Source organism: Corythoichthys intestinalis, chromosome 6 (genome assembly GCF_030265065.1).
Source record: "Corythoichthys intestinalis isolate RoL2023-P3 chromosome 6, ASM3026506v1, whole genome shotgun sequence".
NCBI classification, from domain to species: domain Eukaryota; kingdom Metazoa; phylum Chordata; class Actinopteri; order Syngnathiformes; family Syngnathidae; genus Corythoichthys; species Corythoichthys intestinalis.
The window spans coordinates 53,608,050-53,633,371 of record NC_080400.1 but is presented as its reverse complement, the minus strand read 5'-3'; the positions used below and the strand labels follow the sequence as shown (position 1 = coordinate 53,633,371).

General features: G+C 38.7%; 1 protein-coding gene across 1 annotated transcript in view; it reads right to left on the bottom strand.

The window, feature by feature from the left end:
- dync2h1 (dynein cytoplasmic 2 heavy chain 1) overlaps positions 1–25,322 on the bottom strand; it is a 231,897-nt gene that overhangs the window by 70,309 nt on the left and 136,266 nt on the right. The window contains exons 69-75 of the mRNA XM_057838672.1: positions 24,870–24,968; positions 20,459–20,582; positions 15,431–15,594; positions 15,206–15,325; positions 10,019–10,153; positions 5,759–5,902; positions 4,682–4,771 (exon numbers count right to left, since the gene is read on the bottom strand). Coding sequence (XP_057694655.1) covers positions 4,682–4,771; positions 5,759–5,902; positions 10,019–10,153; positions 15,206–15,325; positions 15,431–15,594; positions 20,459–20,582; positions 24,870–24,968 — 876 coding nt within the window. The remainder of the gene's footprint in view (positions 1–4,681; positions 4,772–5,758; positions 5,903–10,018; positions 10,154–15,205; positions 15,326–15,430; positions 15,595–20,458; positions 20,583–24,869; positions 24,969–25,322) is intronic.

Sequence of the window (25,322 nt, the reverse complement as noted above, 5' to 3'; positions counted from 1 at the left end):
ACAGAAAAATTGAAAAAAAAAAAAAAAAAAAACGTTTAAAAGGGTAAATATATGAAAAAGAAAAGCTTGACCACTCCTTGATGTCTGCCCATTTCTGCATCGCGACCCTTGTAATATTACCATGTTTCCCACATAAAATCCCCCAAAAATCCAGCTGTAGCCATTCACAGCTGTGTCTTGACACTCAAGGATACATGCGACATGGAGTTTTTGGATCGAAACAAGGTAGGTACGCGATAATATCTCATTAAAGTCATGGCGTCTGTAATTCTGCTCTCGCGTGCTCTCACTTCCAGATAGGGTTTTGCTTTTTAATTAATTAATTAATTTTTTTTAATGCCCTCCTGTTCAAAATTGTTCTTCCCCCAGAAAATTGGAGATTTTAAGCTTTCCAATGATGTATCACACATGCATATTTTGAAATTTGGCCAAATTGGGGGTCTCAGAGCGGAACTTCAAGTCACCTGAGTGTTTTACGCCATACAGGACTGTCTCAGATAATTAGAATATTGTGATAAAGTTCTTTACTTTCTGTAATGCAATTTTAAAAAAACAAAAATGTCATACATTCTGGATTCATTACACATCAACTGAACTATTTCAAGCCTTTTATTATTTGAATATTGCTGAATTTGGCTTACAGCTTAAGAAAACTCAAAAATCCTATCTCAAAATATTAGAATATCATGAAAAAGTATACAAGTAGGCTATTCAACTAATCACCTGAATCATCTAATTAACTCGAAACACCTGCGAGGGTTTCCTGAGCCTTAAAAACACTCAGCTTGGTTCAGTAAACTAAATCACAAGTATGGGGAAGACTGCTGATCTGACTGCTGTCCAGAGGACCATCATTGATACCCTCCATCAGGAGGGTAAGACACAAAAAGAAATTTCTCAAAGAGCAGGCTGTTCACAGAGTGCAGTTTCAAAGCATATCCACAAAAAGTCTGTTGGAAGGGAAAAATGTGGCCGGAAACGCTGCACAACCAAGAGAGATGACCGCAGCCTTAACAAAATTGTGAAGAAGAGCCGCTTCCAGAATTTGGGGGAGCTTCAAAGACAGTGGGCTGAAGCTGGAGTCCAGGTATCAAAAGCCACAGTTCACAGACGTGTCCGGGAAATGGGCTACAATAGCCGTATTCCCATGGTCAAGCCACTTCTGAACTCAAGACAACGGAAGAAGCGTCTGACTTGGGCTATGGAGAAGAAGCACTGGACAGTTGCAGAGTGGTCCAAAGTCCTCTTTTCAGACAAAAGCAAGTTTTGCATTTCATTTGGAAGTCAAGGCGCCAGAGTCTGGAGAAAGGCTGGAGAGGAGCAAAATCCAAGTTGCTTGAAATCCAGTGTGAAGTTCCCACAGTCAGCAATGGTTTGGGGAGCCATGTCAGCTGCTGGTGTTGGTCCACTGTGTTTCATCAAGTCCAGAGTAAATGCAACTGTGTACCAAGAGATTTTAGAGCACTACATGCTTCCATCTGCTGAAAAGCTCTATGGAGATGAGGATTTCATTTTCCAGCATGATCTGGCACCTGCCCACAGTGCCAAAACCACCAGTAACTGGTGCACTGACCATGGCATCACTGTCCTTGATTGGCCTGCTAATTCCCCTGACCTGAACCCCATCGAGAATTTGTGGGGTATAGTTAAGAAGAAGATGAAAGACACCAGACCTACAAATGCAAATGAGCTGAAGGCCGCTATCGAAGCATCCTGGGCATCAATAACACCTCAGCAATGCCACAGGCTGATTGCCTCCATGCCACGCCGGATTGATGCAGTAATCCGTGCAAAAGGATTCCCAACCAAGTACTGAGTGCATCAATGGACATTTTCAAATGTTTGATTTAGTTTTGCTGTTATAAAATTATTTTTTTACTTGGTCTGAGGAAGTATTCTAATTTTTTGATATAGGATTTTTGAGGTTTCTTAAGCTGTAAGCCAAAATCAGCAATATTCAAATAATAAAAGGCTTGAAATAGTTCAGTTGATGTGTAATGAATCCAGAATGCATGACATTTTTGTTTTTTTAATTGCATTACAGAGAGTAAAGAACTTTATCACAATATTCTAATTTCCTGAGACAGTCCTGTATATATAAAGTATATATATACAGTGTATCACAAAAGTGAGTACACCCCTCGCATTTCTGCAGACATTTAAGTATATCTTTTCATTGGACAACACTGACAAAATGACACTTTGACACAATGAAAAGTAGTCTGTGTGCAGCTTATATAATAGAGTTAATTTATTTTCCCCTCGAAATCACTCAAAATATAGCCATTAATATCTAAACTCCTGGCAACAAAAGTGAGTATTTTGAGGGGAAAATAAATTAACTCTATTATATAAACTGCACACAGACTACTTTTCATTGTGTCAAAGTGTCATTTTGTCAGCGTTGTCCCATGAAAAGATATAGACCCTACTCACGTGACGTCACAGCCACGCCCCCGCGCCAAGATGTCCGGATACTAGTCATGTTAATGCATTAGCGCTTCGTAAATTCCTCCTATTATGGCGTGTTTTTCTGCTCGTTAACATTAATACTCAAAACGGTGAAGTCGTGTGTGGCGGTCAGTTGCAAAAACAGAGAAGATAGACGGAGAGACTTGAATTTTTACCGTATTCCGAGAGACCCGAAGAGGAGACCGACATTGACTGCTGCAATTCGACGAGAAAACTGGGCTCCAAACGACTACCGCAGATTATGTAGTAGTCATTTTATATCTGGTAAGATGCATTTAATATATATTTAGAGGGTTTTGGGCTGACAACCACAATTAAGATCATTGCTAGGCTAATCGCCGACAACATACACGTATGTATGTAGTCAGAGTGCTATCGCTAAACCATATAAACATTAAAAGCCCTAGCTCCATTGACAAATGACATGAAATACATTAGACTTGACAGTGGATGTTAGCAAGAACAAAAGATTTTGAATTGAAAATTTCGTAACTCACCTTCCGAGCACAAGATTCCTGCCGAATTTTCGTGTACGAGGACCTGTTTCACCCAACCAGCAACGTAGCATTTATAAGCCTCCAAGCTCTTAAAGTTTTTCAAACTTTCGTGAGAATAGGCTGATTTTGTGTGGACAAGATAGTTGTAAATATCAGGATATCAGATGTCAGGCAAAGCCAGCGGGTCGAAAAACATCGATTTAGGCATCAAATACGGATCTGGCGAATGGATAAACTGAAGCTTTTCCACGTAACGCCTTTTATGCAACGGATCCAATGAGTTTACAGCGTCAGATAACACCGGGGCTTCCATGAATTGCTCTATAACTTGCTCGACTAATTGAAAACAATGAGAATAGGTCTGAAAAAGAGGTACAATATGGCGGCCGGAAACAGCGACACGCCCATTTTGTGACGTAGGTGAGTAGGGTCTATACTTAAATATCTGCAGAAATGCGAGGGGTGTACTCAGTTTTGTGATACACTGTAAATGTTTATTGAATATGTATCTGACAGTCTTGTTTAACTGTGAGAAGTTGTTACAAAAAACGGCCTTTAATTTGTTATCATTATGCACAGGCATCGTCACAAATGTAATCACACAAAACACAACCGTGCATCGCAGCCCCGCATTTCCTTCTTCTCCCAGGTCCTTACATATATAACATAAAACTTCCGGGGGGTTTCGGCCTAGGGCCTGGAAATCAAGTTAATAGATCGGGCTTGGGCCGGGTCGGGCTGGGTTTTTTAGGCCCGATCTAACCTATACTCTGAAGATGTTCAAAGGACATACATACTCATCCAGTCAAAGGGACTAAACATACAATCAGCCTGCTTCATGTGATGATGCACATACGATTAATTATTGCATACAGTTAACATACCAAATCTTATTTTATTGTCCTGACAGCAGGCTTTATTTCTTTTCATGGACAAAAGTAAACTGGCATATTGATGCATTCACACGATCTGTAATTCACTGCCAACAGACCAGTCGCGCTCTACTCACTGAACGGTGTTGGATTTCGCGGTGAGGGTGGAATTCTTCATACCTCCGCATAATTATTGTGCATTCCTCGTCTGTTAAGTAAGGTTCCCGTGCCTTCATCAAAAGTTGTGTTTGACTCTGGTATCCGCCCCCCTTTTATATGAACGTGCAGTAACTCTGATTGGGTTAACACAGGCTCAACAAATCAGCCTCATAATCAGCGTCGTAGCACTGATTGTCCCCAAACTAGGTAACCAGGTTTTGTCAACCCCGGTTTCCCGGTTTGGACTCTGTTTGTAGTACAGGCCAGGGGTCTAGTGTATGCTTAAGTGCTAGACCTACAAATCAGTCAGCAGCTTAATGTCTTGTCATGCTAACACAGTAAAAGGCAGGCACATAATCATGGAGCACATGAATAGAAATTACATTCAGTATTCATTTTGTGAGCTTTGGAATGTGAATGGCCCCACTAAATACTGGACACTTTACAGTATTGTGTTTAGTGGCAAAACTAATTTCAATATCCTGTGCGAATGGGTGGCATTTATTGGATTGCTTCAGTTGGACATATGCTATTCATATTCCCTGTTTCTTGAAGTGTTCGTTTATACATTATGTTGGTGCATCATATTCAATATTGGTAAACATCAAAGTGACAACTGTTTGAACATCTGCATTTGAGGTACTGCAGTATTTGTGTGCACGTGCGTGTGTGTAATATCACCTTGAAAAGTGAGCGGCATACATACTCGTACACCATATTCTTCAAGCTCGTTTTCAATGCAATGATCCGGGATTCAGTATTATTTGCTTCCTGCAGGATACAGAACCACACAGTATTATACAAGTATAATGAGGCAAGAAAAAAAGACTAGGTGACAAAATGAGTTGGAATAATTCACTTGATGAAGAATTTCTAGATTCTTTGTGTAGACAGGTAAGAGTGAATTGGTCTTGGATGGCAAACTTTTTTGTGAAAAGTTTAATAAAGACCTAAATGCACAGAAATAAAAATCAATTGGCTGATAAAATCCCTCATGATTTTTTTTTTCCCGTCTCAGACGTGAGGTTCAAATTGTCTTTCATATCTCATAAACGATCTACAGGTCATGGCAAATACAAATTACAGCGCATAAGCTGACAAATGCTACAAGAGAAGAATGTACAAAAAGTGTTATCACAAGCTAAATTCTACGCACGCACAATATGTCAATGCAGACATTATCCCATGATGATTAAGTATACCAACACGCGAACAGGACAGATGGATATTTAAAAAAAAAAAATATATATATATATATATATATATATATACACACATACATATACGATTGGGTCTTGAAATTTTGAAGCATGTCAGAAGAGCAGTTCTTAAAATTTGTTGGCATACATCATGCTGTATAATGCTCATACTTGTTCACTATAACTGCCCTTGACGCAAAGATTTAATAAATCTATTCAAACACCTAGGGACCTTTAACAGCTGGAATCACAGTTATAACACATTATAATAGGGACTGTAATATATTAGGACGTTTTTAAAATGATTCAAATTGGTGAACACTGATTTTAACAGCATTTGCTATTGTCATTAGGCTTCACTGGAGTCTATAACATCTCCGAGGACGTTACACCTCGGGTACAAATGTTTTTTCCAAATGGATAATGACTCGAACCATACTGGTAAAGGAGTTACTAAGTCAATGTTTTGTTTGTGGCCATCACAAAGTAATGATCTGTTTGTTGGGTGTGTGTGTGTGCGTGCCTGCATTCAAAGTTATTTTGAATGGAAGAGGGTCACCTTCTTGGCCTGAAGAGCCCTCTGAAAGAGGCGTAGAAATGAAGCAAGACTGAAGCGGTACATGTTGTCAATCTTCGACAAGTCTGTGATGACAAAATACATCTTGCTGGCACTTTCTGCAAGAGGTAAGTAGGCACCTCGTTCCTGAAAACGATACATGCAGTTGTTTAAAAGACAAGATGGATATATTTTTTTTTCTTAAAGATTGATAACTGAATTCCAACGGATATATTTTTTTTTCTTAAAGATTGATAACTGAATTCCAACGAACAAATTGTATAAAGACGCAAGGAAAATAAAAACCTTTCTTTTGTTTGGAGGAGCTAAAGAGTTTGAAAAGGAATAGGGCTAGATGATAATAGTGTACTATGAGAGGAAATGTGCACATAAAAACAAGAATAGCAACTCAAAAAAATGGGGACAAAATGATTAATGATGCAAGTATAATATTGCTCCCTGGATGGTGACAGTTAAATGAAAATTAACTTTGATAGACATGTTATAAAAGTAATACATAAAATATTGCAATTTTATCAAAAGCATTTTGGGAAAATGTCTACTGGAGGGTATTGAAGGAATACGTTACGTCCGCCGAAACAACTCTAATAGTCGGTTCACATTGAACATATATATATATAAACAGTCATGTGAAAAAATTTGGACACCCCATTAAATATTCAGTTCTTTATTAAGAAATTTTCACATATCAGTGCCTGATCTTGTTTTTCTTTATCTCTGGAAAAGAAAGTGATTTAATTGCAGGTAAACAACAAAAATTAACATTGTTTTTCTCGTTAAACCAAATATATGAACAAAAACGCATATTCTAACTAAGGAAAAAGTTAGGACACCCTACCACCAAATAGCTAGTGTTACTCCCTTTGGACGAAACCACTTCAGTGAGACGCTTTTTGAAGCCATCTACACTATTTGACATCGGTCTGAAGAAAGTTTGCCCCACTCCTCAACTCAGAATACTTTCAACAGTGACTGACTGTTGAAATGAGAGAAAACAGCATGGTGAGATCAAAAGGAGCTGTCTGAGGCCTTCAGAAAGAAGATTGTAGACACTGATGAGGTTAGTAAGGGATTTCAAAAGATCTCAAAAGAATATAAAATCTGCCATTCCATTGTCCAGAAAATAGTCTTCAAGTGGAGGACATACAAAACAACTGCCAATATGCACAGGTCTGGCCGTCCACGCATGTTCACCCCAAGAGCAGACCGCAAGATGCTAAAAGAAGTCTCCAAAACCCCCAAAATGTCATCACGGGACCTACAGCAGACTTTTGCTACTGTTGATGTGAAAGTCCATGCCTCTGCAATCAGAAAGAGACTACACAAATTTAACATTCATGGGAGGTGTGCAAAGAGGAAACCTTTGCTCTCCAACAAGAACATGAAGGCCAGACTGAAGTTTGCTAATGCAGACAAAGACCAGGACTTCTGGAATAATGTTCCTTGGACAGATGAATCTGAAATTGAATTATTTGGACACCAGAACAGAGGACATGCTTAGCGTAAACTGAATACAGCATTCCAGGAAAAGAACCTCATACCAACTGTAAAGCATGGAGGTGGAAGTGTCATGGTTTGGGGAAGCTTTGCTACAGCAGGGCCTGGCCAGCTCACCGCCATAGAATCCACCATGAAATCTATCGAGTATCAGAGGCTGCTTAAGGAACATGTGAGATTATCTGCAGAAAAAAAAAATTAAACCTGAGGCGAAAATGCTGTGGTGTGACTTGAAACGGGCTGTACATGCATGAAACCCCTCAAACATTTCACTGTTGAAATTATTCTGCGTTGAGGAGTAGGGCAAACTTCAGAACGATGTCAAAGACTGGTAGATGGCTACAAAAAGTGTCTCACTGAAGTTATTTCATCTAAATGGCGTAACACGAGGTATTAGGTGGTAGGGTGTTTTTACTTTTTCCTTAGTTAGAATATGCGTTTTTGTTGAAATATTGGTTTAATGAGTAAAACAATGTTAATTTTTGTTGTTTACCTACAATTAAATCACTTTCTTTTCCAGTGATAAAGAAAAACAAGATCAAACATTGATATGTGAACATTTCTTCATAAAGAACTGAATATTTAACTGGGTGTCCTAATTTTTTCACATGACTGCACAGTGATACTTCTACATACAAATTTAATTTGTAAGTCGAAATGGTGGGGAAAACAAAGAAATTCAGATGTTGTCATAAATTGTCATATTTCGAGCATGTCGTCATACAGGGGTTGGACGAAATAATGGAAACACCTTAAAAATTCAACAAAAAGTAATTTGATATGGTGTAGGTCCATCTTTTCTCCGTCTCAGTGGTATTGATTCATATAACTTGTGAATTGTTTCCAAAGGAATTTTAAGCCATTCTTCAATTAGAATGCCCTCAAAAGGCTGGTTTATGCTACTGTGGCGGACCTACGGCATCATGGCAGACCCGATTTACGACCCTCTGTTGCAGCCTGATGTGTACCGCCACAAAATCCTGACTATGCGTGACGTCAGCGCATGGTGACGTGGCGCAAACGGACCATGATTGGTCCGCTCAGACTGTTGTTTACGGTTCAGCGAGAAATCACCGCCATTTCCAAACTTTCTTTCGCTACACTCAAAAATGGACCAAGCCAACAAGTGGATCATCGAAGAGGTCCACAAGTACGACCACCTGTACAATTTTTCGGCAAGGCATTATAAAGGCCAAAAACTGCCAGCTTTTAATTACTTTTTGTCGTATTTTTGGTTGGTGCACTTTATCATCTGTTTTGTACATATGTTTGCTGTAAGTCTGTGACTTATTTACATTTTACACTTCAAGTACATGGAGATTAAAGCACAAGTTTGTTGTCAAGAGTTGTTTTGATGTTTAGTTTTCAACAACAGACAGTTCACACACTTGATACATCATCACTGATTGAGAGTGCCTCGGTGCTTTTATGATAACGTGTTTACTATCAAGGCTTCCAATGCAGTTTGGGATGTTCCATAGCCGCCAGAAATCTGCTATGGCTCCCCACTGGCTAGTTGTAGGACACGGTAAAGAAATCGAGCAAAATGCTGGACAACGCAGCTTGCTGGCTTCCACCCAATGTTGGAATTCGTAATGTGACTGCCAGTCACTGTGCGACATCAACAGTCAGACAGACCACCAGCGTCTCAACATTTGTACGACCAACATTTGTTGTTCAATGTTGATGAGGTAAAGATCCACATACAAGCGTTCCATCTCCGTTGCCATTGTTGTCTGACTGGAAGAAAAGGAAATCGACAAGAGTCCCCCAAAACTGCACAAACACAACGCAACACCCCTCTAGTGGCTTAGCGTTGAATTACAGAGCAATGCGTTCCCTTGACGCAAAACTTGGAATGCTCGTTGACGACATAGGGTCTACGCCGTCGCTACTCCGTCACCGCAACGCAGAAGCATAACTTAAGCTTTAATTGACTCTCTAAAACTGACCATAAATGCTTAATATGTTGAGGTCTGGTTATTGTATCGGCCATACGAGATGCTCAACTTCATTAGAATGTTCCTCATGCCATTCTTTAATATCTATTTTCAATGATTATGATGCCAAAATTTTAGGTGTTTCTATTATTTTGTCCAACCCCAGCATGTTGAGACAAATGACGAGTCAAATTTTACGTTGGATGTCGAAAGAATTGTATGTCGAGGTACCACTGTAAATATATTAACAATATAATACAGTATCATTTATTGAAATTGTGTTGCAAACCAAAATTGAAATTGGAATCATGTGTCATATAAATGCCACTAAAACAAAAATAAATTCCCATATTAAATTCTCACACGTAATGGTGTGTTGGTCAGAAATATGGCCTAAATACATGGCATCAAACTTAACAAAATGTGCAGGTGATGTTAGGACAGAGTTGCTTCCAAAGAGCAGTTAAAGACGTTCAACATTTCGTACTGTAGCCCAAAGGCCTGACATAATGAGGAAAGATGAATAGTGTTTAATAATCAGAGAGAAATTGCAAGCGCAAGAAAGAGTCCAGGGAGCAAACAATTGCCCCCATTTCTCAGAGATGTGTTTAGAGGAACACTTGCAACTACCAATGTTCAGCATGTGCAGCTGCCCGAGGGTGCCTGAAAATATTCATGGTCTAGTTTGAGAAAGGCTCCAGCAAAGCACTGAGACACAGGGAGGATATATCATCTTAACTGCTTGGCTTTAGTGGTGAGGGGGATAACAAGGTTGACTATGAGCCTTATAACAGCGTGTGAATACCTGGTCCAGAAATGCTTGCAGACGGTGTGATTCTAGAAGTGACTCCTGGATGAGCGCACTGCTTGCTTTGGTTTGGTTCAGACTGTCTATAAGCTCCCGGTTCTCCAAAATATTCCCCTGCGATGTAGCCAAGGTCTGTCATAGATCAGGGGTGGAGGTGGTTGGAGGGTTTGACAGAACAACATAATGTATTATATAGCAAGTACTGCCTTCTATGACAGTGTCATGTCAGACATTAACAGATTTATCAATCAATCCCCGGCAGATATTTTCTAAAACTTAAATGCATTCACAAAATATGTTCAGATAAAACAAATGGAAATGCAGTGAAGCATGGAAATGTTAAGCTGACCATAATAAATCTCTAGGATATTTTATTTTACAACTGATGGCCCACGTAAATGTGTTCCTCAACTTTGTGTGCAAATTATTTTGATAGTTAAAGTAGTGACGTGAGCCTAATTTTGACTACTGCAATTTGTTTGTCATGGCATTTTTATGTTTTCAGTGCCAAATTTGCACTGAAGGCAATTAACGTTGTTTCTGCACTGGTGACTTCTTGATGGGCAAAAATTGCACTGTGAAGTTTGTATGACATAAACACACACAGGCAAGATGCGCATATAGTTGAAAATCACATAGAATAATTTATTATACTGACATTAAGAGGTGGGTATTAACGCGTCACATTTACTCCGTTACATTTACTTGAGTAACGTTTTGAGAAAAATGTACTTCTAAGAGTAGCTCTACTAAGCTATACTTTTTCCTTTTACTTGAGTAGATTTGTGAAGAACTCTTACTCTGCTACTTTGGGCTACAATAGTCGTTACATTTTTCCTTTATGATCTACAGATATATATATATATATATATATATATTTTTTTTGGACAGATGCTAAAGTGCTGCTAGTTTCACTAATGAGATATTGCAACAATAATCACATGACTCCATTATACCAATCAAACTCAAGCTTGCCGTTATATGATCACGCTGGTCTGTTCTATCACGTGGCGTCCTTAAAGCACCGTAAAAAATAATAAATAGTATTTGACGTAGAGGGCTGCCATCAACATGATTCGAAAGTGCGGATTGTAACCTCTCTCCCAGTTTTTATTTAGCACCAATTGACCACGGAAAACCGCAGATATGATCCTTTTAGTTTCATAATAGGAAATATGTTTTCTCCACTAGAGGGTACTTATACTCTTTCGACGTATGATGCTTCATTTCAGTATTTTTTTTTGTATTTTTTTTTTTTGTATTTATTTCGCTTAATGTAATTATGCAATAGGTTATACTGTAGTCTTCTTCTTCAAAGTATAATGGTAACAGTACATATTAAATATATCACTTCACTTACTTATTGACAAACTAACAATATGATGACCTCACTGCACTTTCTCCAAGAGTTTAAATCAAGTTTTTGTGCTTACTTACAAATCTTCGTGTAATTATTGACTCAGACATACATTTTGACAGCCATCTAGGGTTCTGCCTATTACCACCTAAAAAACATAGTCAGAATTGAGGGACTTTTGTCCGAATAATACATGTAAAACAGCATACATGCATTCATTTTTAGTAGACTGAACTATAGTACACAGGTATGAATAAAAACATATTTCAGGAAGCTGCAGCTAATAAATAATGCTGCTGCTAGAGTCCTTGTAAATACAAGGAAACTGGATCATATTATGCCAGTTATGTAATCGCAAACTGGCTTATTGTGAGTCAAAGGATAGACTATAAAATACTATTTACTGCTGTGTACAAAACACTTAATGGCCTTGGACCAAAATACATGCTTGATTTGTTTGACCCCTATGAAGGAAGTAGACCCTAAGGTCACCTGGAGCTATGTTTTTGCAACAATTTAATTGTCAAATTGAATGTTTTTTTTTATATATTATATATTGAAAATATAATTAATTACTAAAACATGTCACACCAATTTCTGATGAAGAAACAAAACAAAGTTTATTTTACTGTGAACACAGAACTGCTGCCACAGACCACTGTTATTGTTCTCATCTCATGTGCGACTCAACGGTTTTGACTCCTATTGTCCCTAATGAAAAAGCTTTTTTTCCAAACATCTAGGGGCCTTTAAATTTGCACTGGGCACTGTTGTTATTTGCACCAGGGGTCAACCACCTCTTAAAAAAAATCAGCTTCCATCCATTTCTGATTAAATTTACAGTACGCTTTCCCATCTCCCATTTCCTATCTCGCATATTCCCGCTCACCTCTACAACCGCAAATAACCGGGAAATGACGTCATGGCGACAACTCTAGTCAAGTCGCTGACGTTCGCTGAGGTTGCGGACAATGCAGTGTTGCAAACTCCCTTGTAAGAAAAGTAGCTATAGGCATTCCTAAAAGTTGCTCGAAGTCGCACGATGATGTCATTACCTAAATCGCCAGATTTAGCAAGAAAGTCGCCAAGTTAGCAACACTGCGTACGGTATACCATATATTATTCTGAAACTCTTATATTTAGTGCACAACCATTAATAAAACAAATGCACACTATTATAAGTTTTACTGCGTATTAAAGGCATTTCACTATCAGTAAACGCATCGTCTGGAAATGTAATACCTACGGAAATTCATTAAATTTAAGACAATTTAAGACCTTGATTATCCAGATTTCAAATTTAAGACATTTTGAGACTTTCTAAGGACCCGCGAGAACCCTGTGTAGCCGGTCTGCTGTGTGTTCCGAGAACAAAAACCAAGCACGGTGAGGCAGCATTTAGTTACTATGCTCCTCATCTCTGAAACAAGTTACCTGAAGCTCTGAAATGTCCTCAAACCACTAGCTCCTTTAAATAAGGGCTAAAACACTATTGTTTACCACCAGTCCAAATTTCAAGTTATACGACTTTTTCTATTTATTCATTTTTTTGGTGTTAGTATTATTTCAATCATTTTTAGGTGTCTTGATGATTTAATGTGTGATTGCACTTTGAATTACCTTGTGTTGAATTGTGGTATACAAATAAATTTGCTTTGTCTTGCCTTGCCTACCTTTAAAAATGATTATCCAATTTCTTTCCATTTATGTGGCTACCCTTTTATGGGCCAAACAATTGGACCTGATTTGCAACCTCATTTTGTTGCTGCCCAACTTTAATATTAATTGCAACTCCATTATTTTTATACTAAGCAATTAGTTTTAAAAAGTCCAACTTTGAATAATAATGTTTCATGGTATTTTTATTTCGGACACCTTCATGATTTTGGAGTTTCAAGTTGTTTGAGAAAGTTAATTAAATTTCCAAGTGGGAAAAGGTCTTCTGGCCAAACGTTCTGTTTAATTATAAGATAAATGTGGAGGTGACGCAAAGGTAGTGCAGACAACACAATAATGCACAATATGTATCGTAGTACATGTACAATTGTCATGGTTTGTGTTTTTTTTGATTGAGGTCCATTCTTGATACTGGCAGTCTTTGGGTTTGGTTCATTTTGGTCTGGCCCCCCCCCATGTGCGCACGTGACAGCGTGTTTGGTCAAAAATGTAAAATTTCACAGTGAATAATTGTTAACTTTAAAATGATCTAAAATAAATATTTTAAATATAAAACATTTTTATTTACATTTACACAGCTAAAATTATTCTCAATATTATTTCCTGATAACAGTTAATATACTACTTAAGTATTGAAAGGACATGCAGGGTGGGGCAGAGCAACTTGCTTATTTAAATTTGGCGCCCTGAAGTGATGGCTGCTGTGAGGATGGTAGGGATGGAATCATTTGACAGGGTGGGGCTTAAAATGTAGTTATTAACGTGCATTTTTTATTTTGTGTTTATTTTTCAGGAACCCCAGTGAGTGGGACGAAGTTGGAACGCGCTTTCGATGTTGAGGCTTTTTTTTTCCCCATCGGTTGCTCAATCACCGCAACACAACGTGCATTCCGTAGACATTTCAGTATTGCCCTCTGTGGTTGTGTTCCTGGCCGCCAGGCGATCTGGTTCAGTGTTGGCAGGAAACACTCATTGATGATGTTGACACAACGTTCAGATGTCACTGATACTGCCTGCTCGTTTTCTTAAAAAAAAAAAAAACATGGGCCACTTATGCCAACTCGCGATAGTGCACACCAAACAGTTACACGTAGTGCGTGTAGAGGACATTGATGAAGTTCTCTGGGGTTTTCAGGACTCCAATAGCGCACGTTTTTGCTTATATACAGATCCTGAAAGATGGACTTGAGCCTCATCACTGAAGAAAATAAGTGTGTCATCAAGCAAGCCCAAAATCGCCTCAATGCATTTTCACGAGCAATAAAATCGCGTGGATTAAGTTCCTGCACCATAGCTAATTTGTAGGGATGAAATTTTAAATCTTCATGGAGGATTCGTCTCACAGAAGGAGTAGACAACTAAAGAGCAGATGTGTGTTTGCGGGCAGATCGTCAAGGAGATCTCAAAACAGATTGTCTCATGGCGTCAATGTTTTGGGGTGTCCTTGGTGTTCGTGGGAGGCCAGGTTTCTTTTTCTTTACATCAACCCTTTCCCTGAAGTTGTTTACCCATGAAATAATCGACTGCCGGCCAGGAACACGACCACGGGCGTAATGCAGAAATGTCTACAGAATGCACGTTACGTTGCGACAATTGAGCGACCGCTTGAAAAAAATGCCTCAAACGCGAAAGCGCGTTCCAACTTCGTCCACTCAATGATGCTCACTGGGGTTACTGAAAAATAAACACAAAATGAATAATGCACGTTAAGAACCAAACTTTAAGACCCACCCTCTCAAATAAGTCCATGCCTACCATCCTCAGAGCAAACAATCACTTCAGGGTGCCAACTTTAAACAAGCAAGTTGCTCTGCCCCACCAGGTATTTAATTATTTATTTTTAATTTTTTAATTTTTTAAAATTTTTGTTTAGTCTTTGTCAGATTGTCATCCATGTTGCGTCTTTTTTCCATGTTCTCTTTTCTGTTGTTTTCCCGCACTGTAAGTTCCTTTTGAGAACCGTTTTGATTTGTTACTTCGCCCTTTGTTGTACCCAAAGTAATTTTGTCAAGGTGAACACATTTTTCTTCAGTTAATATTTCGAACCAGCTCCCCTTTTTCTGCCTTGTGTTTTCGTACACTTGGGCCTGCACCCCATTCCACATACGCTCGTCAGCCCAAACATAACAACAAGCGTGTTTACGATGTACCTCCAACAGTGACTCCTCTAATAATGCAAGCTGTATCTTCTTGTCTTCCTCTTGTTGAAGCAGTCTTGTTTTCTCTGTCTCCAATTCTGGTTTCTCATGTTGTATGGTCAACGCCAGAAGCTAGTCACAAACATATGTACAAAAAAACATATTTTTATTCTCATGACAGAGATGGGCAAAAAAAAGTGTGATAATTATTAAAGTACAGTGGTATTTAGTGTTCACCTGCCCTTGCAGGCCCGCCCTTGTGGTGGTAAAATTGACCTCTGTAACCACAGAAACCGCATCAGGGGGGATGAAGGGTGCAGGATTACGAGTTGCCAGGAAGAGCCGGAAGTCCTCATTGTAATCAATAACCTTGTCTCCAATCTGTACAACGTATCTTGGGCCTGTGTGATACCAGAAAGGGAAGAAAAAGCATGGATTCAGTTATTACCTAGGCTTAAAAATAACATGAGACTAACCTTTACTTTTTTCAGCTACTGTATAATTTTTGAAGCACTTCCTTTCTTCAACAGTTAATTTTTTTAATCTTTCTATTTTCAAACATGTGTTTGAGATAAACATTCAAAAGAATAGTATTACACTTAAAAATTCTAATACGGATAACTACCACATGTAGTATATTGGGTTGTGCCATATGCAAAGGCCGCCTTTAAGCGGCCCTGTGATCAGAAGGTGGGTAGTAACGCGTTACATTTACTCCGTTAATATTTACCTGAGTAACTTTTTGAGAAAAATGTACTTCTTAGAGTAGTTTTAACATCCAATACATTTTACTTGAGTAGATTTGTGAAGAAGACACACTACTCTTACTCCGCTACTTTGGACTACACTAGTCATTACAGTTTTCCTTGATATTCTACAGATTAAATTTTACTTTTTTTTTTAACAGACGCTAACAGTGGCACTAACAGTTTCACCAATGAGACATTGCAACAATAATACCATGACTCCGTCATACCAATCAGACTCAAGTTTGCCGTTATATGATCATGCTGGTCGGTTCAATCAGGTGCCATCCTTAAAGCATCGTAAAAAAAGAAATAGTATTTGACATAGAGTGCTGCTGTCAACATGACTCGAAATTGTGGATTTTAACTAGGGCTGTCAAACGATTAAAATTTTAATCGAGTGAATCAAAGCTTAAAAATGAATTAATCGTAATTAATCGCAATTCAAACCATCTATAAAATATGACATATTTTTCTGTAAATTATTGTTGGAATGGAAAGATAAGACACAAGACGGATATATACATTCAACATACCGTACATACGTACTGTATTTGTTTAATATAACAATAGATCAACAAGATGGCATTAACATTAACATTCTGTTAAAGCGATCCATGGATTGAAAGACTTGTAGTTCTTAAAAGATAAATGTTAGTACAAGTTATAGAAATTTTATATTAAAACCCCTCTTAAGGTTTTTTGTTTTAATAAAATTTGTAAAATTTTCAATCAAAAAATAAACTAGTAGCTCGTCATTGTTGATGTCAATAATTACACAATGCTCATGGTGCTAAACCCATGTAATCAGTCGCACCCAAGCGCCAGCAGAGGGTGACAAAACACCAAAAAACACACGTAACAAGTGGACATGACACTGTGCTGTCATTTTAATCTGTTTAAACAAGGCATGGGCGTTAATTGCGTCAAATATTTCAACGTGATTAATTAAAAAAATGAATTACCGCCCGTGAACGCGATAATTTTGACAGCCCTAATTTTAACCTCTCAGTTTTTACTTACCACCAACTGACCAAGAAAAACTTTCTACATATTGACTTTTGCCAGAGATGCTGACAGTAGCACTACCAGTTTCACCAATGAGATGTTGCAACAATAAACTCATGACTCCATTATACCATTCAGGGATGACAATGTTTTTTCTCCACTGGAAGGCACTCATAATCTTTCGATGGATAAAAGGGTAATAGAGTTATAGTCTTAATTTGATGAATTTTCTGTCTTCTTTTGACATAATACAGTTATGTAATATGCTCAGCAACTCAGCAGGGATTCCCAATCACAGGCCGGTGACCAGTGCGTAGTGCAATTCCCACAGACCCGCAGAGAAATAATAATTTGTTAACTACCGCAATCTGGCCTGCGCCTCTTGACTAATCAGTGTTGAGTTTTACATAAATTGCCCTCGAGTGGTTGGCCGCCAATACTGGGGTGTTTGCACACGTATAGCAGCCCAGCGTCAGTCACTGTAAACAGCAACCTTAGCTGCTGTTGGCTGTGTGTGCTTCGGAGCCAGAAGAGGAGCCTACAACCAAGTCCATTCTGCATCATATGCAGGGGTGAAAGTGGGCCGGAACGGTCTGGAACACTGTTCCGTTATAAAACGAGGCAAGCGAACGAGCGAATATACTGAGAGCATCATAACTCGTGGCGAACTGTATTGCTAAAGCCAAGAAACCTTTTTCGACTGGAGAAAAACTCATTTAGCCTGTGACCAAGGATATTTGCCGTCGTTTTAGGAGAGGCCGCTGTTAAAAAAGGTTTATTCAGGGTATGGTAAGTTACATTTTCCTTTCTCTTAATGGTCGTTCATAGCCCCTGTCTTGTTATTTTATATGTACTGTAATTTTCTGCCACACATTGCCGGTCCGTGAGAAAAAGGCCCATTACACCGGTTCGCGGTGCAAAAAAAGTTGGGGACCACTGGGCTACAGTATAGCATAATAGTCACAGTTCATATAGATGAAGTTGTGCTGAGGAAAAAATATATAGCATAATTAAAAAAAAAAAGCAGTAAGCGTTTTACCTATTGGAGATTCAGTCTTCCCAGCCTGGTGTACAGGTCTACAATTTTGTCTCTGGTGTCCTTCGACAGCTCTTTGGTCTTGGCCATAGTGGAGTTTGGAGTGTGACTGACAGGTTGTCGACAGGTGTCTTTTATACCGATAATGAGTTAAAACAGGTCCCATTAATACAGGTAACGAGTGGAGCCTTGTTAGACCTAGTTAGACCTCGTTAGAGAAAGTTAGACCTCTTTGAAAGCCAGAAATCTTGCTTTTTTGTAGGTGACCAAATACTTATTTTCCACTCTAATTTGGAAATAAATTCTTTAAAAATCAAACAATGTGATTTTCTGTTTTTTTTTCTCACATTCTGTCCCTCATAGTTGAGGTTTACCCATGTTGACAATTACAGGCCTCTCTAATCTTTTCAAGTAGGAGAACTTGCACAATTGGTGGTTGACTAAATACTTATTTGCCCCACTGTATATGCATCAATATTGGCTAATCATGGCATTACATTTCCTTTAGCAGCACCATCTAGAGCAGGGGTCGGCAACTCAAAATGTTCAAAGAGCCATATCGGACCAATAAACAAAAAACAAATAAGTCTGGAGCCACAAAAAAATAAAAGCTATACCTAAGCCCGATAATGAAGGCAACACATACGGTATGTATCTTTTATTAGCTATGTTAGCCTACTTTCAAAATGACTAAATTGGCTACAGATACATAATGAGCTTTCATGTTCAAATGTTTATTGTCCCTGCAGTGCATCATATAGAGAATGACTTGCCACGTGACTACTCTGTTATACGATGGCACCTCAAGTTTAACTTCATTACAATATTATGAATTATAAGAATGTTTGTGTCATGTTTGTACGGAGCCCCTATGGGACATCGACAGGAATAAAATAAATTTAAGCAATCTGGTGTGCACCAGAAACAATTTGGTAAACTTTAGCATTATATACAGTAGTATTTGAGCTAACAGACTCTTGCTATGCAAGTTAGCCAATTGCAACAACTCAACAATTGGCTAACTTGCATAGCAAAAGTCCGCTAGCTTTAATGCTATATAACGCTAATGTTTACAACAATTCGCAAACTTGTGTAGCAAAAGTCCGCCAGCTTAAATGCTATATACTGTAATGCTAATGTTTACAACAATTGGCTAACTTGCAAAGAAAAAGTCTGCTAGCTTAAATGCTATATAATGCTAATGTTTACAACAATTGGCCAACCGGCACAGCAAAAGTCACTAGCTTAAATGTTATATAAAGCTAATGTTTACCAGATAGTTTCTGATGCGCACAAGAAACAATCTGGCGCGCACCAGATTGCTTAAATTTAATTTCTGTCGATGTCCCTTTAGGGGCTCTGTATGTTTGTCCTCTTACAGAAACCATATTAAAACAAAAGATATATTTGACTCCACCATGTTTTTCCATTTTCAAACATTTTTGAAAAGGCTCCAGTGAGCCATTAGAGGAGTGCTAAAGAGCCGTATGTGGCTCTAGAGCCGTGGGTTGCTGACCCCTGATCTAGAAGATGTATAACACAATCCCAACCCCTACTACTACTACTACTACTACTACTGCGCCTTACAATGCGGGGCGCCGTATATATGATAACAGTTTTAAAATAAGCCATTCATTGAAGCTGCACCTGATAACAGTTTTAAAATAGGCCATTCATTGAAGCTGCACCTAATACTCCGATGCGCTTTATAGTGCGGAAAATATGGTACAAAATATTTGTTAAAATATAAGTGCTGAAAATGTAGACATATCGAGAACATTTTATATATATAGATATAGTATTAAACTTTTTCAGATTAGGTTTCCCTGATTTTCGGGGTTGGGATAAAATTGGTCTAGATGATGTCCCCAGAGGTCTATGTATTTTGGAAAGGTTCTATACATCTTCTGTGCTTTGTGTTATTTGGAACTTGTGTAAAAACTTGCAGGGAAACGGCTGGGAAGTCTGAGTTATTCCGAGTCTGTAGCTGTCTCGATATCGTGTAGGAGGAGTTAAAAAAATTAAAAAATCATCCACGGTAAGCGGTGCTTATTGCAACAGTGGCTGACACTGACTGCACCAAGGTTGATAACATTATGCCAAAGGCCCGCTGAATTGCCTGGCCATCACAGACAGCCTCACTCTGAGTGTGGGGATTGAATGCATGGCTTGGCACGAAGTCACCTGATCAATATCTGAAGGTCGGCTTCGTCGAACACATCCACACAATCCTACAGATGGAAGGCAGCCTCTATTGTTCACGGTTTTGAAGCTCTATTACTGCTTTTGTGATTTTTTAGAATTTATGAAATTCATTTCATTTATTAAAATTTGGCAGACTTGTTAATAATGCTCTTTCCTGTAGTGTGTCAATAGAAATTTAAAAGGTGTTTATCGATATGATGCAGATTATTTTCAAGGGAATTGTGTGTGACATAACATAACACATTTTGGCATAGTGCATTTTGTGTGTACCTTGTGCAATGAGGTCCCTCCTTAAGAGTGGGTAGAGTACTGGCTCCACTCCATCCATTTCTTGAATGATCAGAGTTTTCCCAAATCTGACTGCCAGCTCCAGAGCAGTCATGAAGTTACTGTCCTTTATGGACAGCAACATGTGAGACCGTTATGAATTTCAGAAGGGTATTATTAAACAATTTACGTTATAACCAGAATAACATTCTACCATTTGCAACAAACTTGCTTTAAAAGTACAGGGGACCCTCATGACGTGAGCACCTCACCTAATGAGTTTTTCACTTTACGAGCATCGTCACGAGAAAAAGTGAGTCTTATGATGCGGGCAAATGTTCACTCTATGAGCAGCAGAAAAGCCTCTTTCTCTTGACGTGTTCGTGGGACGCGCCACCCCGCTAGGTGGCATGCGAGGTCTCTCCCTTGCTTTGTCTTCCCAACGAATCATTTTTGCTTTCAAGTGAACATTAAAGGCTTAAAGTGTGCATGTTAGCAATCTTTTTAAATTGTATAGGCTCGAAGTGTCGGTGACGATGACGATAACAAAAATATTTCGTCAACGACCAATTTTATTATGATGGTGGCGTGGTGATGACGAGCTAAAAACTTATCTTGGAAGACAAAAACATAATGAGACGGAAGCCAATTTTTGTCTGACGAGACGAGAACGAGATGAACATTCGCCATAATTTCCGTCATAAGTTCACAATGTGACATTTTCCTATCGTATGTGTAGTTAGGACGCATCGTAGCAGTGTTTAGTCATGTCACTCATGTGACGTGCTATTATTATTTAGCCTAAATGATACCATGAATGATTATATGGGTTTGACATTGGGGGGTTGTGGGAAATGTTGCACGCATGAATGAAAATTCAATTACTTCTTATGTAGAAAATCCATTCATGATATGAGCACATTCACGTTATCAGCTTGGTCATGAAACGGACTAAACTCGTATCATGAGGGTCCACTGTACTGACATTCCAGGTCTTGTTTTGTACTGCCCCAGAGAGGGAAGTCGTGCGCATTACAAAGTGGTTGCCTACCACCATACGATGGACCCATCGCAAAGTTCTGCACCCTTGAAAAACTCACATGGCTCAGTCAAATTCTCTCAGTGACAATGACTGAGTGAACAAACGATTTATGGATGATGGTAGGAGTTCAAATTTCTGAATTTACACTTCCACACCTGGCAAAAGACCTCTTTTTTAAAAATGAAAGGTTTTGGGGATTTTTTGAAAAATAAATTTCATCCAGAAGCAGACGGAGAGGGTTGCAGTATGTGGTGGAGCGGTATGTCAATGGTTTTAAACTCTACAGAGATGAGAACATGACTATAATCGAGGTGAAATCCTACCACATACAACTTAAAACGAGAAATCCCGCAGGCCAAATATATATTTGGCTATAATAATAGCTACTTAGTAATGTCATGTCAAGTGTTCTGTTAGATTTTGCTCCTGAAGCTGTTGCGGCAATGAATAAGTAGTCTTTTACATTCAGTTGGATTCTCAATATTACCCAGAGGCGTGGGAGTCAAGAGTCAAGAATCTGCATTGGACAAGGTGTCAATAGTCAAGAATCTGCATTGGACAAGGTGATGATGCTGGAACTTTTGTTTGGTGCTGTTCCAGTGAGATTTAAAAAGATGACTGCCGGAAGAAGACATCAAAATTCCCTCAGTCCTTGATGATATAGGGCTGCATGTCAGGCAAAGGCACTGGGGAGATGGCTGTGGTTAAATTTTCATTAAATGCACAACTTCACATTGAAATTTTAGACAGCTTTCTTGTCCATTCAATTGAAAAAATGTCATTTTCCAAGATGACAATGCATCATGCCACAGAGCTAAAACTGTTAAAGCATTCCTTGGAGAAAGACTCATCCAGTCAATGCCATGGCCTGCAAATAGCCCAGATCTCAACCCTATTGAAAACCTGTGGTGGAAATTGGAAAAAAAAAAAAGATCCACAACAAGGCTTCGACCTGCAAGGATGATCTGGCAACTGCAAGAAAGTTGGCACCAAATTGATGAAGAATACTCATCAAGTCCATGCCTCAGAGACTGCAAGCTGTCATAAAAGCCAGAGGTGGTGCTACTAAATACAATAGATGTGTTTTGATTGTTATTTCTCTGTTTGTTTCCCATGATTCCATATTTTTTCCCTCAGAATGGAGTGATTCCATATATATTTCCCAGCACTTCACTTGCTTTATAAAATTAACATTTACTGACCAAGACAATGTTTTTATTCATTTCTTTTAGTGTTTCTGAATGCTAAAGAGTTGCACTTTTGAACTAATTCATTATTTTTTCAAGCTTTTTATCTGAGTTTGTTCTGCATGATAAAATGTCTGAGTGAGTGCTCGTCCGAGACTGGTGATTCCATACTTTTTGCCAGGGGTTGTATATCATGACCTAAGCTGAAAGCTGAAAAAAATCATAATCAGAAAAGCTACGAGGAACTGCTTGAGATGAGCCAATACATGCAAATGGACATTTACAATTTTGTTGGTAGAATCTTTTTTCTTAAACTTTTACCTGACATTCAAATTTTGGGGGGGCGTACTGTATATACTTTAATGTAATAGATCACTGGTTATCATTGGTTTCATATCATTTATGACATAAAATTACAATTTTAAAAAATTAAGTGTGAAAGATAAAATGATTGAACTCACCAAAACAGTTGTCTCCCAAAGGCACTTATAGAGTTCGAACATCTGTGCATTTCAGGGGAGTTTGCGCACATCAATCCACCTTAGAGTGCCATGATTTGCGTTAAAATGCCAAAGTAACGTTTTGCCTGAGAACGTGGATTTCACCCCAATCCTCTGTGTCTTTGTTCCCAAAAATAGTGAGCTTTGGGCGGCCGCGACAGAAGCACGAAGTGCCTGAGCCTCCACTGTGGAGGTTTTAGTGGTGCTCAAAAACATTCAAATTCTTTCATTCTACACGTCCATTCACAGTTTACTGTATCTGTGCATTTCAGTAATAAATGTCAAGAGTGCCACATTTGGTCAAAAAAGACAAAGTTACATTTCGCCGGCCAAGGGAATTTCACCCCGAGCCTCCGTGTGCTTTTGCCCGCCTATAGGGCGTCTCGGCGGCCACGACAGCTGCCCAAAACGCCTGTAGGTTCATCGCGCCAATCAGCCAGATGGGTTCACGCTCGTCACACTACTTCAACATGCCCCATTTTGGCTATTAAAACCCAACATTAAGTTTTGCCAGGATCAAGTCTACAGGATGATACTCTCTCCCACAGCTGGCGGCATTGGGAGCGTGTCGTGGGGTCATGAATTCCACATTACGTGATGCTGGAAGGGCCACATGTTATTGCGCAAAAGGGGGTTGCGTTAACGCCGTTATTAACAAGTTTGACTGACAGCTTCATTAAAAATGTATACTACGACCAGTCAAAATGTCAGCCCAGCCCACCGGGATTTGTCCCGGTCCTCCCGATTAGCCACTCCGGGGCTGTCTAGAGGTGCTAAATAACCAACTTACATCATAAACATACATGTAACCAACATGAATATGTCGTAAATAAATGCTTGAAAAAAACCGTGAGAGAGCGGCGTGCACTCAACTTGACTGGAGCCATATGTCAGGATGTGTGTGAGGAGATCTATCCTTCGTGTGCATCCGTGACCAAACGTAAGTACGTATTCCTTTCTTTATAGAGAGTTTGTGGTGTCTACTTTGGACTTTCCGTGTTGGGGTCTTGACAGTTTGGATTAGTTATGTTTTATTCTATTTGTGTAGTGACAGGCTAGTAAACAAGTAGGCAGTCAAATGTTAGCAAACTAACAATAATAGTTAAGTCTACGTTTCTACTACATGCTATAAAATATTTCTTTTACAAATTGATCATTAATCGTACTTTTGAGCAAGCGTAAGTGTCTGTGGTGACCCTCCATAGCTTGAATTTGGCGAGCTTTCATTTAGGCTTGAAAAAGGCACACAAAAAATTCTCCCCTCAATCTTTCAGGGTACCACGTGTCGGAATTACAGTTACCCCACAAACAGCATTAAACCATAGGGTTTTTGCCATTTTAAAGTTAGAAAAAAAATGTTTTAAGTCACAACCACACAATACATTCCTATGCAAGTCTCCGGCTGGTGTCCGACTTTTCTGATTTGGGGGCATGGTTTTGCGATAGGTCCTGTATTTGTTGGGTCTAGTTGTTCACTGCTCTAGTATTTTCACAGTGTTACTATTCAGTTTTAACCACATAAATGTGCAGATATGATAAATATATTGTTACGGGTAATTTAATACTTCGTCAAAAATCTCAGTCTAAACAACAATGATAAAGTTTCTGGAATTCCCTTAAAATTGAGTGTGAATGCATCATTGACAGTTAAGTGCAGAGGAGCTTTACCTTTAGGATGTATTTACCTGTTGGTTGATAATCTCAAGTCGGTTTTGTTTGAGATGTGTACAGAGCCACTCTGTGGCTCGGGAAGAAGGATCAATGAGAAAAGGACATGCTACACTCTGAAAAAAATGAAAAAAAAAAAAACAGAACACGTTTAGTCATTTTAGTATTATTTCATTGATGATTAGTGGTAGTTCACTAGGAAATGAGATGTGCACATAAGTGAATGTCAGTGACCTCTCTATGCAATACCTATTGGTCATCATTACCCTTGTACAGGCAAACAATTAATTCCAAGGGCTACACTTTTTATCGTTTCTCCGTTATATATATATTACTGTCAGCATATACAGTTGCATTCAAAATGATTCAACCCCACTATAACTCCCAGTATAGAGTTGTAATAAGATTTGTTTTAATCTTCTTAATAATCAGATCAGATAAAAACTTGTAAAATTGACAATTGCATTTGT